A 20,632-nucleotide genomic window follows, 5' to 3' on the forward strand; every position below is an offset into this window, starting at 1 on the left:
CAGCCAAATATCAAGTATATCTAATACATAGCGGGAAATCATGAATTAAGTGATATTTTTAAGCGAAAAAAAAAAATGATTATGTATGATTTTTATTTTTCGATCAAAAAATAATGATTATTTTCTGATTTTTTTTTCGATCAGAGATAATAAAACTAATAACAATTACGGTCCATGGATATACATATATATATATATATATATAGTCCATGTATTTATGGTTCAACTATTCCCATGTGAAGTATTTATAGTTAAAAAAGCTTTTGTTTCGAGTGCATGCATTTATTAATCACATGGATACGCACAGGTCAGAAGAACAAACAATGAAGAAAATAGTTTCAGGCCTGAGTAAATTTTTATGTTATGTTTTTAAGGTCAATCAATGGGCATAATAAATTTTACAATTATGTTAAAATTATATTAACAAAAATATTTCACAAAATATTGAAATTTTGTGTACCTGATATTTTTTAATATAAATTTGTTTTTTATAGAAAACTGATACGAAAAAAAACGTTCTGAATTTGAGGAGGAAAGAATACAAACTGATTTCAAACTTAAGAAACTAGTCAGTATTGTCTAATTGTGTATCCATGAAATATACAAAGTTGAGTCGAAATTTAAAAAAAAGTAGTGAAGCTTTTTAAAAGTTTTCCAAAGCTTTTATACATAAATATAAAGCACTGATTTCTAAGTCTTTTATGTATATAAATATATGTTGTATGTATTTACCATTAAATTCATTTTACACCGACGTTAATCTATATAATTTTCGAGCCTTTGAGGACAGTCCCTAAAAAAAAACGACTGCGCAACGGCTGTTTTGGGTACCAAGTTGGTTAACATTCATATAAGATATTGTATGTGAATGTTTTTAAACATGGAATTTGAGCATTTGTTTTATTCATCTTTTCTACTTCACTGCTTAAACTAATATAACACATTTTTTGTTCTATTCATAGATCTTTATTTTTAAACTTGAGTTATAAAAAAAAAATTGAAAAATAAGCAAGCCTTGCAAGTACAAGAATATTTTGTAGCCGTGTAAATGAGAAGGAATCGTTTATTATATACATATATTCATTACATACTATTACAACATATATTCTTGATCAGCATCAACAGCCAAGTCGATATAGCCATTTCCGTCTGTTCGTTCGACTGTCTGTCCGTATGAACGCGTGAATCTCAGAGACTATAAGAGATAGAGCTATAGGATTTGCCATGAAGATTCCTAAAATGCCCGCGCAGTTCAATTTTGTTTTACATTTTTGCCACGCCTTCTTACACCCCATGAATCTTAAATTTCTGTTGCGCCAGTTTTGAAAAACTTTTGATGCCAAACTATTTCTATAGTTAATTTATATCTAACAAGAAAGGAAAGCTAACTTCGGGCGGAGCCGAAGTTTATATACCCTTGCAGCTAAAACCGGATATATATCGCAAACATCGGATATAGTTGGCCGATCCTTATGAAATTTGGTAGGATGGATCAAAATATAATCTGTACCAAGTTCCAGCTTTCTATCTTCAAAAAAACAAAAGTTGGGTCATTTCCGATCGTTCAGTTATATGGCAGCTATAGGATATAGTCGGCCGATCCTAATGAAATTTGGTAGGTTGGATCAACTAACCAAAAATAGAGTCTGTACTAAATTCCAGCTTTCTATCTTCAAAAACACGAAAGTTGGGTCATTTCCGATCGTTCAGTTATATGGCAGCTATAGGATATAGTCGGCCGATCCGGGCCGTTCCGACTTATATGCTGCGTGCAAAGGAAAGAAGGCTGTGTGCAAAGTTTCAAGACGATAGCTTTAAAACTGAGAGACTAGTTTGCGTAGAAACAGACAGACGGACAGACGGACATGCTCATATCAACTCAGGAGGTGATCCTGATCAAGAATATATATACTTTATAGGGTCGGAGATGTCTCCTTCACTGCGTTGCACACTTTTGATCAAAATTATAATACCCTCTGCAAGGGTATAAAAATCAAGTTTCATCCAAATTGGTTCAAATATCAAAATATATATTATCCAAGTATGTATATAATATATAAAACAAGAAAGGAAAGCTAACTTCGGGCGGAGCCGAAGTTTATATACCCTTGCAGCTAAAACCGGATATATATCGCAAACATCGGATATAGTTGGCCGATCCCTATGAAATTTGGTAGGATGGATCAAAATATAATCTGTACCAAGTTCCAGCTTTCTATCTTCAAAAACACAAAAGTTGGGTCATTTCCTATCGTTCAGTTATATGGCAGCTATAGGATATAGTCGGCCGATCCTAATGAAATTTGGTAGGTTGGATCAACTAACCAAAAATAGAGTCTGTACTAAATTCCAGCTTTCTATCTTCAAAAACACGAAAGTTGGGTCATTTCCGATCGTTGAGTTATATGGCAGCTATAGGATATAGTCGGCCGATCCTTATGAAATTTGGCATGTCGTAATGTGTTGCCAAAAATAGCTCTCATGTCAAATTTGAACTCTCTAACTCTAAAAACACCAAAGTTATACCATTTCCGATCAATCAGTTATATGGCAGCTATAGGATATAGTCGGCCGATCCCGGCCGTTCCGACTTATATACTGCGTGCAAAGGAAAGAAGGGTGTGTGCAAGACGATAGCTTTAAAACTGAGAGACTAGTTTGCGTAGAAACAGACAGACGGACAGACGGACAGACGGACATGCTCATATCAACTCAGGAGGTGATCCTGATCAAGAATATATATACTTTATAGGGTCGGAGATGTCTCCTTCACTGCGTTGCACACTTTTGGACAAAATTATAATACCCTCTGCAAGGGTATAAATATAATTTAAATTTTTTTAGTTATTGTTTTGCTTTCCACCTTTCATTCCACCTGGTTTCCAAAAGCAGCCGTAAAAGGCAGCCTGTCTTTTATATAAAATGCGAGATAACCACAAAAGTGCAGGACCAAGTCGGGGCAGGATCCCTTCTTCACACTTATTTATTTATTTTATTCGTTGGTCTGGCCCAATACAAATCCTGCCTTTCTTTTAATTATAATGTTGGCGACTGGGTGGCAACTGACTGAGCAAATTACATTATTTGTATGTAAATGCCAGGCAGCCATAAAGTTGATTTCCCTCCATTGTTTTACACAAATTCGATTATGCAAAACAGAGTACCTCCTGCCATCCTAGACAGTGTCCTATCGAGACACGACGCCTTGTTAAGAAATCATCGAAAATTTTGCGTAATTAGCGCAATTTTTGTTCGACGATGGGGAAAATGAAGTTAGTTCAGCGAGCCACAGCCTGAGCCTATAACTGATTGATCGAAAATGCTATAACTTTGGTATTTTTAGAGTTAGAGAGTTTTGGATTTTTGTGAATCCTCTTTTTTTAGCTAAATATTACATTTTGTTTTTGAATGGACTAAGTATTTTTATTTTAAACAAGAAAAAATTGTACTTTGGGGGGATTTGAAGTTGATATACCTTTGTAGTTTAGTTCGAATAAATATCGCATATGTCGGATATAGTTGGCCGATGCTTATGTGGATTTTAGAAATCCCAAGCTTCTATCGTCGAAAATACCAAATTGGGTAATTTCAGATCGTTCTAAAAAAGTGATCGGCTTTTAATACATTGATATGATTTTAACGCATTAGTATTAGTAACGAATAGCAGAAAGTAGGCTGAAATTTTCTATTCCCTCAGGATAGATCAATTAGATTAAGAGGGGACATCTGATTAACAGGCCAAAAAAAAACGGATTTTCTGGAATTTTTTTTGGCCAAATCAAAACAGCTAATCGAAAATTTGTAAATGAGGTTTTATTATATTATATTTAAAGTACACAATAAAATTTTTTATTTTTTTTTTTTAATTTTTTGAATAAATCGAAAACAAAATGGCGGCCCTGCAGCCCTTATTCGTAGGCCCTATTTTTTTAAAGGGGGTCCATGGCCGAACACCTAACGTCCTTAATTTTTGATCTAGAACAAAAAATCAAGTTTGGTTAGTTTCTGTATCTCAACGGCTATCGACAGACGTAGGATTTTTTCGATATAGTGATTTTTTGCAAAATAGTGAGTGATTGAACAAAATTTTCAATTTTCACGAACAAAAAACGTTACAAAATTGTTAATAAAAAAAAAAGTAAGCAAAATAAAAAAAAAATCGTGTGTCGTGTGTGTGTCGATAGACATAGGTATTCTGAGTATACTGTCAAAATTTTAGATCGATAGGTTAAGAGTTGTTTGAGTTATGTGGTCGGCCAACTCAAAAAAAGCGGTTTCGAGAAAAACGCGTTTAAAGTTTAAAGTACTGTGGGATATACCTGTGAGGCATCGCCGCAGAATGGAAAATTTCGACACTTAGACACTTTTGCCGGACTCTATCTATGGCTATAGAATATAGTCGCCTGATCCCCACCGATATATAGAAGATTACAATTTCCCGATTACCCCGACCGGTGTTGCCAACGTTTGTTTGAAAAAAAAATCGTTTTTGACGAGAAGAACAATGCAAAACAGCTGAAAATTAAAAAAAAATGGCAACACTTTTTTTTTAATTTATTAGATTTTTTATACATTTGTAGAACCTGCTCTGATATTCACAATATTTGGAGATTTTCATTAACACAGTGTCGTCGCCACGTGTTCAAGTTTTACACTCACCGCTTGTTAGCCAAGCGTCCCGACATTTTTGTTTATAATCCTTTACAATTTTTTAAAACAATAAAAACGCACTGAACTTAAGATCAATTAACTATTGCCTTATGTGACGCTATGATATTAATTGGTTTTGAGGTTGCTTTACAACACTATACAATCGTTTTGTCACTAAACTTGTTGGCAGGCATCCACAAAACAGCTTCAGCAAATATTGTCCCATACTTTTACGCACATACTTGTAAAAGAAAATCTGAAAAAAAGCATTAGGTAAGAAAAAAATTCAGAATTCCCGATGCACGCTGTTTGCAACTTTCTTAAATGGCAAACGGTATTTGAAAATACTTAAAATAATAAGCTCAAATAAGCTATAGAATAAGCTCAAAGCTTAACACAGTCAATAAAAAGAGTTCAAGACCTTGAGCAGTGGTGGGCAAGCTCTCATTTGCCACAGCACGCGTGCAAATTATCTTGTGTTTTTCTATTTTATTCGTTTTTTTCGCGGTCTTTTAGAATTTTAGAAATGTCTTGTGCATCATTTAGTGCATCAGCTAGCATTCCTGTATTCATCATAAAGATTGAGAAACGACTTATTAAATTTTATTAAGCTATTACTTATTTATTGAGCTAAGAGGAGTTATTAAGGAAATTTAAAATACTAGATTTAAGATTTGAAGGTCAGGAAAAGATTTTATAGAGTAGAGACATAAGAAGTTCGAACATTAGAAGGAATAGAGGACTAAAGTTTCTAGTCCTTCTATTAGGAATCTTATAATTTAAGCGTGTTACTAAATGCTGGCTATCTATGTACATCCCCATCCCCAAATCTACACCCAGAATCGTCCTACGATTAGTTAAGCTTGGCAAGTTTATTAGTAGGATTCTACCACTATAAGATGGAAGATAAAGTTTTAGATCCGAGTTAAGACCTCTTTGTGAAAATGTTAAGAAATTCTTCTGTACGATTTTTATGCGATCCAAATATACTCCATATTAGGAACTCCAGACACTCCAGACACATGAACCGCATTTCAGTATCTGACGGACCAATGAAATGAATAAGCTTTTAGTAATGTAGGGATCGTTAAATTCTTTTGACCATCTTTTAATAAAACCAAGAACACCTTTAGCCTTATAAACCATTGTGGAAATATGGTCTAATAAAAATTAAAGTTTAGAGTCTAATAGGACACTGAGATCATGCAGATCGCGAGAACGATAAAAAGACATAAGCTTGTATTTTGATCAATTAAATACTAAATCATTTGCAAAACATAATTTTTGAACATTTTCAAGATCGGTTTGAAGATTGCATTGGGCAGAGATGGATTTGTACTGAAAACAAAGCTTAACAGAGTTCGTTAAAGCAGGGGGAAAGTCATTATTAAAAAGAGTAAATAGCATCGGGCCAAGACTCTTTGTGTTCTTCCATCTAAGTAGCTGGAGATCCACGTTAGGAGGTCTGTAGGAAATCCCAGCATATTCAGTTTACTCAACAAGGGTGAATGATTGAGTGAATCAAATGCTTTGCTAAAGTCAGTGTAAATATCATCAGTTTTAAATCCCTTTCCAAAGCCATCTATGACGAAGGATGACAACTCCAGTAAATTAGCGGTGGTGGAGCGACGCTTAATGAAGCCATGATAAAATGGAGAGATGATCGAAGAGCTAAGTTGTTGCAAATGAGGAGTAAATAGTTTTTCAAATAACTTTGGAATTCCCGACAATTTAGAAATACCTCTGTAGTTAACAGCCTCAGACTTTTTCCCTTTTTTATGTAGGGGAATAATGAATGATTCCTTCCACTTAAAGGGAAAAATCGAGGTTTCCAAAGATAAGTTGAAAAGTCTAAGAAGAGGTTTGCACAGAGCCCTGGTGCAGTATTTTAGCACGCAGCCTGGTACTCCGTCGGGGCCTGGCGAATGAATGGGTTTGACCCTTAAAAGACCAGATAATAAGTTGTTCTCAGAGAATAACGGACAGAAAATAAGATTTGCTGCTTGAATGTTATATGCGTAAGGCTGATCAGTCAATTTAGGAGGAGAATAAGTTGTTTGAAAAAATTCTGCGAATAGATCGGCAATGGCCTGATCAGAAGTCGCAGAGGAATTTTCAAACGTAAGCCGGGGTGAAAAAGATACGTGTTTACGCTTAGTGTTTACAAAATTATAAAACTGCTTTGGATCCTGAGTAAATTGTATCCGGCAGCGGTCAATATAATTCCTATAACATTCAGCATTATGCACGGTAAAATTCGACCGAGCTAGTAGGTATCTTGAGAAATCAACACTACTGCAGGTTTTTTTATATTTAAGTAAAAGCTTATTTTTTTTATTTTTTAAGTTGGTGAGGCACCTTCTAAAATAAGAGGATAAAAATAAGGCAAGGAGGATTTGTTGAAGCGGACGGATATTTCCAAGGCACACATGAGTCAAAAAATGTATTTAAAGTAAAATAAAATTTTTCCAAAGTGACATTAAGATCAGTGCACGCCAGAATATCAGACCAAATGTATCGATAAGGCTTTTAAGTTTCTGAAAATCAGCTTTACGGAAACAGCGAATCTTATTTACCACGCTCGGAGACATCTGATCGATACCAGGAGTGGTTTCGATTGAGACCTCCAGTGTGGGGTGATATGGATCCTCTGGGGATGAAAGGGGAAAAGCTCTGGAGAGAGCAGTACCATCAGGATCAGATACAAAACACAAGCCTAAAAGCCGAACTAGCGAATTTCTAACATGATTGATCTGACCTAGGGACATGTCAAACATGGTAAGTTATAAGTGACAAAGATGGTGAGTTATCGACGTTGGACCACTTTAATTCTGGGATATTAAAGTCGCCCACCGCTACGAGTTTGTCACGATCCGTCATAAGATTAGAGACGTATCGAATGGCGGACAAATGCTGCCAATATGTAGGCGGTTCAGACATAGGAGGTATATATGAACATGTAATGTATAAAGCTTTAACGGACATAGTGATTTTAACGCAAATGAATTCTATGTCACCAAACTCTTGGGATTTCACCTCTTCAGAAGCAAGAGTAGAGTCTACCGAAATGAGGACTCCACCCCTCCCTTCGCTGAGGTCGATACCGTCCCGATAACTGCAGCATCAGTCGGTGCCGGTGGTCCGGACTTTGGAATACTCTTTTGGGTGACTCTGACTGACATTTACTCTGACATTTACTAGGACCTGTGGTATCACTTGAAGGGATACCACAGATGACATTTGCTCAGACATTGCTCATTTTCCTTGAGAAATTCGGACGGCGAATTGTTCTCAGTTCTAGCCCTTGGGGTGGCCAGAGATATGAGCGGCTGCGTTATTGACGGCTGAGTAGACTGAGGCGGATCACAAACAGCGGATTTCTTAAGCTTAGGAGACTCCGTTAGTAGCTGAAGGCTGCTAAACTGGTCATTGACTTTACGAAAACCAGTGATCAACTCTTTAATTCCGTTTTTGGTCTGTCTCATGAACGACCTCATTTCGCCTTGGACAGCACGACAATTTTCACAACAATAGTGTATACCCGACCTACGGGAAATGGCATCCGAAACTGAGGCAGTGAATCCGGCACACTTGGCGTGCACGACGTTTTCACATAACCAGCAATGGATGGTAGGCTGGGATGTGGAAACTGTCTTGTTACAATGTCCTGACTTTATGGCGCAGACAAGTTTAAATTCAATTTTTTGTTTTAATTAATAAACAAAAATTAATATATAAAAAGTTGAAAAACACGATACCTTGAACCACTGTGCCAAATAGGAAGCCGAAGCGGGAGCTTCGGAGAGTGCAAAAGAGAAATGCAGAAATAGAGATAAGCCGGGGAAGAAGCAGAGCTCAGCTATGCTTGGAATTGAAATTATTCAATTTATTAATTCGACTCCAAATATACCGCAGCACTCGCGAAGCGATACGGTTTAAGCTTAAGATTCTTAAGATTCACAATATATGCAATTGATTAAGTGAGTAAACACCGGTTTACTAATATTTATAATTAAACGCACAAAAAAAACACGACCGTTCGCTTAAGAGAAAGAGAGGGAAGGAGGTTTTTTCATGAAGGTTTTTTTTCCTGCGTTGTAGGCGATTGCTTCCGGTTGCTTGTTGAAAGGAAGTTTGCAAAATTGACAAATGATTGTGATTGTGTGTGCCGGCGTGGATGTGCGTAGCGAAAAGTGCTATTTATTTTGTAGGAAATGTGAGAAAATTTAACAATATTTTGTTATTTTTTTTTTGTTCTTTTGGTTTGTGTTCATCCCCTTGAATTTTCTCTTTTATCTTTGTTTTTATTTACCATTTAGGAATTTAATTTAATTTAATTTAAGAGAAAGAGAGGAAAGTGTTATTAAAAATACCCAAATCTTGTTAGCAATTTTATTATTTCTTTACAGTCCTATGGAATCAAAACCATCTATTAAATCAAAGTTAATATTATACATTAACTCTTTTCGTCAATCACAAGGACGACTTGGAAGTCAATTTTTTTTCTATGTTCTAAAGTAATTTTTTTTTCATTTTTCGAAAGAATCATTTTTAAAAGGGTTTTTACGTGGGGCATGTTCAAATTTAATTTGTCCCTAAAAAAAGAATATGTTGAATGCGACACATATAAAATTTTTGGACCAAACATTGTTCCTCTGGGGAGTACTCGTTGGGTCATCTACTTAAAAGTAATTTGCAAAACGTTTTTGTTTTTTGGCTAATGTTCTGAAAGGAACCAATTGTGTCAACTATACTAGTTTTTGAAGTGTCCTTTTTTTAATCCGAATGGGCTGAAATCTATCTTATCTATCTCATATCTTTATGATAATTTGTTCGAAGATACATAATTTTTTTTAACAGTGTTTCATTTTTTTTTTTAAAGAATTTATTGGCTTTAATTATTTTTTTTGCATTTACTACACTGGTACTTTTGTAATATATGATTCGCCGATTGGCTCAAAAATGTTTCCTCAAGGCCACAACTACCAACGCCATTTTTCAAATTTTATGTTGAAAAAGCCTCCTTTTGCAAGTTCTTTTTCCCAATGAAAGGCGTCGAAAAATGGTTTTCACAAATTCTTAGATTCCTTTTAAAATCATCCAAGATACTGCCACATTTTTCTCTTCATTTTGGTCCTATAATTTAATTCGAGGACGGAAATTTAAAAATTGTTAGGTTAGAAAAATGATGCAGTCCCAATGAGGATTCGGACCTATGATTCGGAAAATTTTACAGAGAGCAATCAACCATGCAACCTGCAACATTGGGCTACCACCCTGACTCAAGTTACAGTAAACAATAGTATTATTTGTTCTACGCGCTGTTCGTGAGTTAAAGCGTCGCAAACATTGAGCAAAATAAAGAGAAAAAACTGGCATATATTCGTACTTCTACATTACAATACTACTACAATACAATACTACTACGACAAAGACAAAAAGGCACCTCAAGCTGTCAATAGAATTTGTAGAGTGTATGCATCCGATACAATTTTATCGAACAACGATGGTTTTAACGTTTGCGTCCTGGTGTGGAGGGGATCGAAGATGCGTCATGTTCCGAAAGGACTGACGTTGATAAATGCGACCAAATTATTTTGGCATAATTTTTGACTTCCCAGAATTGAAGCAGAAGCACTCTCAAACTTTTTTAGAAGCTCTCTAATTCGCTCTCAATTTACTCATTTGACAGTCCAAACTTAAAAATCAAAATGTTTCCACTCAGAAAAATTTTCTCAGAAATTGGGTTGGAACAAGTTTTTTCCATAAGAAAATTTAAATTGGGACTCGTAGTTTTTAATTTGTTTAAGAACTTTTTCTTTTCTTTTAAATTAAATACACTATTTTAAAACCTTTTTATACCCTTGCAAAGGGTATTATGATTTTGTTCAAAATTTTTGGTTTCCGACCCTATAAAGTATATATGTATATTCTTGATCAGGATCACCTCCTGAGTTGATATGAGCAAACTAGTCTCTCAGTTTTAAAGCTATCGTCTTGAAACTTTGCACACACCCTTCTTTCCTTTGCACGCAGCATATAAGTCGGAACGGCCCGGATCGGCTGACTATATCCTATAGCTGCCATATAACTGAACGATCGGAAATGACCCAACTTTCGTGTTTTTGAAGATAGAAAGCTGGAACTTGGTACAGATTATATTGATTATATTTTTGGTCAGTTAATCCGGCCTACCAAATTTCATAACGATCGGCCGACTATATCTTACAGCTGCCATATAACTGAACGATCGGAAATGTTTTTTGGTAAAAATACCAACTTTTTGAAGATAGAAGTTTGGGACTTTTTTTTAGACTTAATATTATAATAAATTGGGTTATATTATTATATTATCATAAGGATCGGCCAACTATATACGATGTTTGCGATATATATCCGCTTTTAACTGCAAGGGTATATCAACTTCGGCTCCGCCCGAAGTTAGCTTTTCTTTCTTGTTTTTATATAACTCTTTTATTACTAAAAGGTTTTTTTTCTGTGGTCCTGCGGTCCACCACTAAAATTTTAATTCTTCTGAATTCTATTCAAATAATTTGTAATATTTTTGTTTCTTCATTTTTTGTAAAAAAAAGGTTTACTGTTATAATAATTAAGGTAAACAAAAATTAAAATACCGTAGCTTACTTTTTTGTGGAACACCTGTCTGTTATTTATTCTAAACTTTCAAAGTTTTTGTACTGATCATGATACAATTATACATGTTTAATACATACATGTATAATTGTATCATGGTACTGATAAATTTCAAAGTTAATAATCTTTTTGTATGACATGTTTAACAAGTTTGTTGGACTGGAAAATTTATCATAGAATTCTTTTTGTTCATTTGAAAAAGTTTTTGATAAAATTTGAATTTGGCAATTTTTATAAGGAAATTTCCATTAAGTGTTATTAAATATAAATCTGCAATTATTAAACAAAGTACAGCTTTTTCTTAACTTTAGTTCTTTTGAAATTATGTACATTTTCCTTAAATTCATAAGTCTTATTATTTATAGGTACATTCATCAATTTCAATATGATTACCATTTGGTATTGGGGTGATTAATTTGACATCTTCTTTAACATAATTTTTGGGTAACTTAATTGCCATAACAAATGCACCATTTTTGTATTTAAAAATACCCGATCTTATTCATTTGAGTTTAAAGAAATCTATTTCAAATTTATTTGTTTCATCTTTTGATAATTTTTATTAAATATTAATAATTAATATTAATATTTTTATTAAATATATTTCCATTTTTCTTCTAAATTTCTTAAAGATCTCATTTGGTAATTAAATAAGATTTTCTTTATTGTGCCCTTGCTTCTTTAATTACTTTTGTCTAAGAAAAGGGGTATTATATTTCTTCCTTGATGAATTGTGTCTGCTTATTTATGAATAGTGTCGTCAAAATTTGTATTAATGTAAATTTGTTTATTCAGATTCGATTGTGTTTGTTTGTAATTTGATTGTGGTTATTATGGTCAATAATATTTAGGTGTTCTTATATGTCTTCCCAATCCTCATTGTCCATTATTCCAAAAAACCATTTGTAAAGTGCGCCTGCACCATCAATAAGTCCACTCTTTGTTCTTGTGGATGAAGTAAATGATTTAATTTTTGCTTTTTGTGACCAGACTAAAATATTCTGTTAACATGAAAGAAACTTATTACTACGTGATGAGAAATGAAACGCGTCGTTGTTTCTTTAGTTTATTTGAGCTGCGTGTTCTCGGATTCACTGCTAAAGAATAAGAGACTTTTTTACTAAATGCGACGCGGCGCGAAAATGCGTATACAGAAAAGCTAGGATAAAAACAATTACAAAAAAAATGATGACACGTCAATCTGCGTTTCCAAGATAAATTGGTATACATATTTTAAGTAGAAACATGCATGTTGCTCAACCTTTCAGCAACATGAATATTTGTTTTATTAAATATTGAATATTTTTTAATATATATATATATTTTTTTTTTTTAACGTTGCTTTTATTTCTTGAATCTTCTCTTTGCGAGACTAACAAGAGGTGTATCAAATCTTATATTTTTAACTTAACTAACAGTCATATTGACTAATACGGAGTTAGACGGCCCTAAAAATGGATTGCTGGGTTGGAAGGTCGTGCCCCTGTGATAGTTCTCAAAATTTTTGATTGTGCGCGCTGTATGATGTCTATGTTGCTGCTGCTTGCGTTCCCCCACAGCTGGGAGCCATACGTCCAGATTGGCTTTAGGACTGAATTGTACAGTAGTAACTTGTAGCCCAGGCACAGTGGCGATCGTGAGTTTATGATCCAGTGGAGGCTGCTGGCTTTCAGTTTTAGTTGCATCTTTTTGCATTCGATGTGCTTGCGCCAGGTAAGTCGTCTATCAAGGTGAACGCCAAGGTACGTTACGTTGTTAGCTTGGGGGATCTGCATACCATTTAGTAACAGCGGAGGGCATGTTTGTCTATTAAGAATAAACGTTATATGTTTACACTTTTGTTCGTTTATTTTAATGCGCCAGTCGGACAGCCACCTTTCCACTATTGTGAGATGATTAGCCAGTTGGGTTGTTGCCTGCGTTGGGCATCTGGAGCGACTAAGGATAGCGGTATCGTCGGCGAACGTTGAGGTTGTTAGTTGTGCGCTCGTAGGAATATCCGCAGTATACAAAACATATAGGCACAGGCCGAATGCGCTTTCTTGTGGAACTCCAGCTTCGATGGTGTAGTCGCTCGAAGTAGCTGCGTTGCATCTCACTGAGAATACCCTATTGTAGAGGTATGATTCCAGTAGCTTGTGGGTGTATGTTGGCAAATACGTTTTAATTTTGTGCATGAGTCCGATTAGCCGAACTCGGTCGAAAGCTTGAGATACGTCGAGGAAAATAGCAGTATACCCGCTGTTCGAAGGCTGAGCGTATTTCGGATGTTAATCTGTTCACTTGTTCGATGGTGCCATTGTTTCTTCGAAAGCCAAATGGTGTGCCTGGATAATATTGCAAGCTCCAGGATGTGGTATTATGCGAGTTAACAAGCATTTTTCAAACAATTTAGACAAACAAGGTAGAAGGCTTATTGGTCTGTATGATGACGAAATTGTGTGGTCTTTTCCAGGCTTCGGTATCATTATAATTTCTTCCACTTTTTTGGGAAATAGCCAAGGTTAATGATTCCATTAAATAGTTTGCAGACGACCTCTATAGCGCATTTTGGAAGTTCGATCAGCATCTTTGGGGTCAATAGGTCACCACCCGGAGCCTTTTTTGGTTTTAGCCCTCTTATGACTTTTTCGATTTCGTTCGGCCGGAATGAAGGTGCGGCTGGCTGAGGGGAGGACTCTGGCTGAATTTCTGGCACGAGAAATGAATTTGAGGCTGGGTTTGGCTGGAAGACACTTTGGAGATGTGTGGCGAATGTTTCAGCTCGGTCTTCGTCGCTGCGAGCCCAGCATCCCGAAGAGTTTCTTATCGGGGTGGTCGTTTCAATTGGGGCGCTAAGATTTGGGTGGGCCCTCCACAGGGGGTACTTTGTGCTTGTTGGCGAGAGATTCTGGATGTACCTCAGCTGTGCATTTTCTTCCTGTTGGTGAAGAGCCTGGTCGAGTGATCGGGTTGCTTCCTTAAGGCGTTGTTTTGAAGCTGGTGATCTGCTGTTTTGCCAATCACGACGCGTGATTTTCTCGCACGAGCTGTTCGATTTGCTGATTAGATTTTAAGTGTTTGTTTCGGTCTACATCTTTCCTATGAGGAGTAGAGATTTTAGCTGCCGCAACGAGTACTTCTTCCAGGGCGCTCGTAGTGTAGTCGATGTCCGATTCCATGTTAAATTTCGGGGCGAGTTCTATGTGGGTAAAATACAAAAGTACTCACGTACTTTTTGTATTTTAGCCAGTTCGTGTTTGGCGTCGTCAGGCTGAAGGGGTGTTCGGTTATTTCTGGGCTTTGAAGAAGCGTTAGAAGCACAGGCGAGTGGTCTGATGATAAGTCCGAGACTGCTTTGGCACTTATTAGATTGCGAGGTAAGTTTTTTGTCACTGCAAAATCAATTAGGTCTGGGAGCTTTCGTGAGTCTGTTGGCCAGTATGTGGGACTTCCAGGGAAACCGTAGTTCAGTTTATTTTTCACATTTATAATTGCATTGTACAATTGTCTTCCTTTGGGAGTCACTAGACGTGATCCCCAGTGCGTATGTTTGGCGTTATAGTCTCCTGAGGCTATAAATCGATCCCCAAGTGAATTGTAGAAGTCCATAAATTGTCCTTCCGAGATTGAGAAACGAGGAGGGCAGTAAACGGCAGCGATTGAAAGGATTCCGTTGCTTGACTGAATTTGTATCGATGTGGTCTGCAAGAAGTTTGTGGCAAACCTTTTGTGAAAGTGGTGTTTAATGCGTTCTCTGATTAGAACTCCAGTTCCGCCGTGGGCTTTCCCATCTGGATGATCTGTGCGGTAGATTGTGTAGCCTCTAATTTGAAAGTTGTATTAGTTTTTAAAATGCGTTTTCACTAGTAGCATAACGTCTATATGGTTTTCGGTCAAGAATTGTGACAATTCTAGTTTATGCCGTGAGGCACCATTGGCGTTCCACATTGATATTCGTAGCGCCTGCATAGATTATTTAGACTGTTGTGCTACGAGCAGCTGTATCACCATGTTCTGGTGTTGAACAAGCGTTTGCTTGGTCGTTTTCATGAATGACATAAGGTCCATCATACTTTGTTGGAGGGTAAGGATCATATTTGCTGTGTGGCTGTTCTGGGGCCTGTTGAGCGCTTTGAGAGTTAAGCTGGATTGGAATTTCCCTTCCAGATCGTAGGGCATTGCCATAGGAGAAGCCGTTGGTGGTGTTTTGGGGACCTAATGAGGACCTCGCAGCTTTGGCGAAGAAGACGTCTGGCGCAGCTTTTGACGCAATGTACACATTCTGTGGATTTTAATTGCGCGTTTCGGTCGCTTGTCGCATGCAACTCTTTAACTCCTTGTTCACCATATATACACTATAGTTTGCCGTATGGTTGCCTTCGCAGTTTCCACATTTCGTCACGCTACTGTCCTTGTTTGTAGTGCAGTAAGCGGATTTGTGGGCGTCCCCGCAGACTACACAGACAGCTCGAAGTGTGCTTAATAACCTGGTGTTTCCACACTCTTGACAATTATTGCGTTTACGTGGCTCTTCAACATTGATTTTCCGATGCAAAAATATTGTAGCTTGTAGATTGAGTGGACTTTGTTCTTCTTCAGCGACCTGCTTTCTGGCTCGAGCTCCACCTTGAAGAGGGGTTATGGCTTTTTATCTTAAATTAGAATGTTAATAACATTCTTGGCCGCCGCCAAGCCCTTGTCTTTAAGGACGGTTTTTATTTCCGCGGCGGTAACGTCGAATTCGACTCCCTTTACTACTGTAGGCCCTTACTGCTTTTTAGCTGGTACGTGTAATAGTTTTTCTGAGCACTGTCCAGATATTTGGACACGATTCGGAAGAGCTCTTCAGTCTTGGTTTGCTTCTTTGTTTCATGGATATTCCCTATGATAAACGGAACAACGTGAGTCAAAAAATGTATTTTAGGCAGTGTGGGGCAAAACGCAAACATGTTTAAAATTTGAGTGGATGCGTAGCAGAGAAAAACAACAAGAGCAGAGCATTCACTGAGAGAAAAAAAATTGTTTTTTTATTTCATTTTTCGTTAAGTATAAAGTTGGAATGGGCACTATTATTCGGTTTGACGATTTATTAGAGACTAAAAAATGCTGCACGCATGCAGAACCAGAACTTAAAGAGAGAATGATAATTCGTTACTCGTTACTTTAGTGTATAACATAAGAGGAATAAGATATACAGTGGTGCACATACAAATATTTTCAACACTCCTTCTCACCGCGGTATATTTAATTCACAAGATTCCTTTTTAGTTTAACCCTAGTGAAGTAATACATTTTGTGTGCTTAACTTTACATAGAGCTTTAGTTAGAACATCTAAAATCATATTTTCGGTTGGAACATATTCAATATCAATAACTTTCTTCTTATATAAATCTCTTATGAAATGATACTTGATATCTATATTTTTACTTCTAGCATGAAAACTCGCATTCTTCGCTAAACATTGGGCGCTCTGGTTGTCACTGTAGATCATCAATGTTGGCGCCGTCTCGAAACCCATCTCAGATATCAGCTTCAGCACGTAAGCTGCCTCCTTAGCTGCTGTTGAAAGCGCCACATACTCAGCCTCCGTGCTACTGAGTGCTATGATGCTCTGCTTCTTCAACTCCCACGAAAACGCTGCTCCAGCCAAAAAGAACGCCCAACCACTGAACGATTTGCGGTCAGAACAGTCACCTGCCCAGTCTGCATCCACAAAGCAGCGAACAGGCACACCAGTTCGATCAAAGTGCAGCTTCAAGCTCGAAGTTCCTCTTAGGAAACGAAGGACGCGGCCACCTCATGTTCCTTATGGGGGTCACTGCACTTCTGAGCCAACTTGGCCACACAATGAACAATGTCCGGCCTCGTAGTCATTGCTAGGTACAGCAGTGATCCAATAAGCGATTGATACTGCTTCTGGTTGGCTCGTGGACAGTCTTCCAAACACACATAGGTTCTGATAACCAACCTCCAAAGACGTTGCATTCGGCTTACAGTCTTCCATGCCATAATCTCGTAACAGCCCGTCGATATACTGCTTGTGGCCAATTGCCACACTGCCCGTCTCTCCATCCCGCTCGATCTCCATGCCTAAAAAATGTTTCAGCTCTCCGCCATCTACTACTTCAAATTCCCGTGCGATTTGAAGTTTTATGTCGACAAGGTCTTCTTTTATGGAACAGGCAATAATTAGATCATCGACATATACAACAATTATGTTAAATTTTTCGCCGTTGTTCTTGGTGTAAATGCATGGCTCACTGGGACATTGTACAAAACCAATACGCTGAAGAGTACTGTCCAATTTCTGGTTCCATTCACGCCCACTCTGCTTCAGACCGTATAAAGACTTGTGTAACTTCAACACCCTTTTTGGATACGCTGTGTCCACGAACCCTTCCGGTTGCCGCATGTAGACTACATCTTGTAGGTCGCTATTTAGATACGCAGCTGAGACGTCCATTTGATGCATAAACATTTTGTTCTCGACAGCCAGTGCGATCACCAATCGGATAGAAGAATACCGAGCCACTGGGGAAAATGTTTCTTTGTAGTTTATGCCGTACTCCTGTCCACAACCTTTTGCAACTAAGCGAGCCTTAAACCGTTCCACGTTGCCGTACTGGTCTCCTTTAACCGCAAACACCCATTTGCATCCAATAGTTCTTTCGCCAGGAGGAAGATTTACAAGACTCCATGTATTGGTGGACTGTAGTTGAGAATACTCCAACCTTCGCAATACATCGCAACCTTCCATTCTTCAGCCTGTATCGAGCTCAAAGCCTCCTTGACTCCACTCGGTACTTGGACGTCGGCAACTCCAATAGCGTTAAGCATATTGTACTCCTTACGTGGTCGTCCTGGCCTTCCAGTACGAATTATCTTAGGCCTACCTGGGCCTCGCTGAACTCGTTCGACGCTATTAACCAACTCGTCTTCACCATCTTCGGCTCCCGACTGTCCGTCCCTTGCATGATCTCCGTCATTTTCATCGTGACCCCCATTTATCTCCTCACCAAAAACGCTTCCGTTTTCTGCCAATTCTACTGTCGATATATCCTCGGTTTTTGTTATATCGTGCTCAAGGAACACCACAAATCTGGCTTCCTTGATAGTTTGCGTATCAGGATTGAAGAGTCTATACGCTTTGGCAGTTTCTGAATATGCTCTATTCCTTTCTGAGAAAATTTTCTTTTCATTGTCTTGTCTAGCACAATTGCCTTTGTACCAAACACCTTAAGATGGGATACGCTGGGCTTTTTCCCAAACCATGCTTCGTATGGAGTCACGTCTGTCAATGTAGACGTTTCTGATCGGTTCCTCAAATACATCGCAGTCATTATCGCTTCCCCCCACAGGTACTCGTTCGCATTAGCGTGAACCATCATGCTCCTTGCCATTTCCACTAGCGTCCGATTGGCACGCTCAGCCACGACGTTTTGCTGTGGAGTATGGGGAACGGTGAGCTGCCTCTTAATCCCATTGCTTACCAGGAAGTTTTCGAATGCTCCATTTATGTACTCTCTACCATTATCGCTCCGTATAGCTTTAATCTGCTGCCCAGTTTGCTTCTCAGCCAACAACATAAATTCTTTGAACTTCTCAAACACTTGGTCTTTTGTTTTAAGCATATACACCGATACATAACGCGTCTTGTCGTCTATGAATGTAGCAAAATAACGCGCTCCACCTTTGGAAACTGTACTCATAGGACCGCACACGTCCGTATGGATCAGCCCCAACATTTTGTTCGAACGATTTTCCGCCACTTTTGGAAATTGTTTCACGCATATCTTGCTTTTCGCACAAGTCTCGCAAACAAAGTCATTCGTGCTACCGGTTACTCCGCGTAGACCATACACAAGTTCTTTTCGAATCATGGATTTTAAACTTTCGAAATTTAAATGTCCGAATCTATTGTGCCACGTTATTACTTGATTTGTTTTTCCTTTTGCAGCAAAAGCCGTTTTGTTTTTATTTTCGAAAATAAACAAGTCATTCTGTTTAATTGCTTTTAATACCGTTTCGCCGTTCTTATTATTGACACTAGCACTATTTTTCGAAAAACTTATTTCGAACCCGTTATTAGTTGCTCTCGACACCGAAATAAAATTACACTGAAGGTTTTGTACGAACAATACATCAACCAATTCAATAATGTTTTCTTGCCAAAACAGTTTTACTGTTCCAATGCCTTCAGCCTCAATGTAATTTTCTCCAACCAGCATTATTTTTTCCTTATGCTCACGAATTGAAACAAATAACGATTTGTTTGCACATAAATGGGCTGTTGCCCCACTGTCAATGCACCAAATATTACTCGTTAGTCCACTTTGGCTCGCTGCGGCAGCGAAAACCGAGAACGACTTTTTGTTCTCCTCGCGTTTGCTCACACTATTGATATCCTTTTCTGATCTTGCGTTTTTCTGTTTTGAGTAGCACTTTGCCGAAACATGTCCGTAACGACCGCAGTTGCAACATTCCACATTTTTCATGTCTTTCTTATGCTTGGGCTTTTCCTTTTCGGCACGCGACGAGTAGATTTTCTGTTCCGCTTTATTGTCCATTTTGTCTCCCACTTTTCGTCGTTCTCCCTCTTCCAGCAACTTAATTTTTAGAGAAATTAAGGAAGGCAAAGAATCACGCGTCTCCATAGCAATTACGAAATTTTCGTACGAATCCGATAGGCTGGACAACAAAATTATTACAAGCATTTCTTCTGGGACTGGTTGATCGACCTCTTGTAATTTCTCGATGACGTCATTGAAATTACTCAAATGCACTGTGACACTGTCTGACTCTGACATCTTCATATACAGCAACTGTTTAAACAACTGTATTTTACGCGCTGGTCCACTAGGCATGTGAACACTAGCCAGCTTTTTCCAAGCTTCCATCGATGATTTGCAGTGTTTAACATAGTTAATCTGGGACGGCTTTATACACAACAAAATACTCGCGAGGGCTTTTTCATCCTTGTTATCAAAATTTGCCTGCTTTGCAACCGTTCCACTTTCGTTTTTAATTTCACGACCACACACAATTGACCAAAGTTCTGAGTGTACCAGCAGACTTTTCATTTGCACTGCCCACGAACTATAATTGTCACTATCAAGTTTTTCTATTGAGTATTGCGAACTCATCTTGTTTATCTTGTTCATTAAACACCACCGAATCTCTAATTATTTTATAATCTTTTCGACTATTACGCAGTAGTTTTCTTGCTGGTCTGGGCCCATAACCTATTCGGTTTGACGATTTATTAGAGACTAAAAAATGCTGCACGCAGGCAGAACCAGAACTTAAAAAGAGAATGATAATTCGTTACTCGTTACTTTAGTGTAT

At 37.7% G+C, this 20,632-nt stretch overlaps 1 protein-coding gene across 2 annotated transcripts in view; it reads right to left on the bottom strand.

Moving 5' to 3' along the window:
- LOC108125669 (uncharacterized) overlaps positions 1 to 759 on the bottom strand; it is a 212,699-nt gene extending 211,940 nt beyond the window's left edge. Inside the window, exon 1 of one of the 2 annotated variants that reach the window (XM_043213346.1) lies at positions 733 to 759. In XM_043213346.1, the coding sequence (XP_043069281.1) occupies positions 733 to 744 (12 nt within the window). In that variant the 5' untranslated portion in view covers positions 745 to 759. Of the gene's footprint in view, positions 1 to 460; positions 571 to 732 lie in introns of those variants that run through there. The other variant, XM_070282358.1, reaches the window with a different exon arrangement.
- Between the last annotated feature and the right edge of the window lie 19,873 nt (positions 760 to 20,632).

This window comes from Drosophila bipectinata, chromosome 4 (assembly GCF_030179905.1).
Source record: "Drosophila bipectinata strain 14024-0381.07 chromosome 4, DbipHiC1v2, whole genome shotgun sequence".
Lineage (NCBI taxonomy): Eukaryota > Metazoa > Arthropoda > Insecta > Diptera > Drosophilidae > Drosophila > Drosophila bipectinata.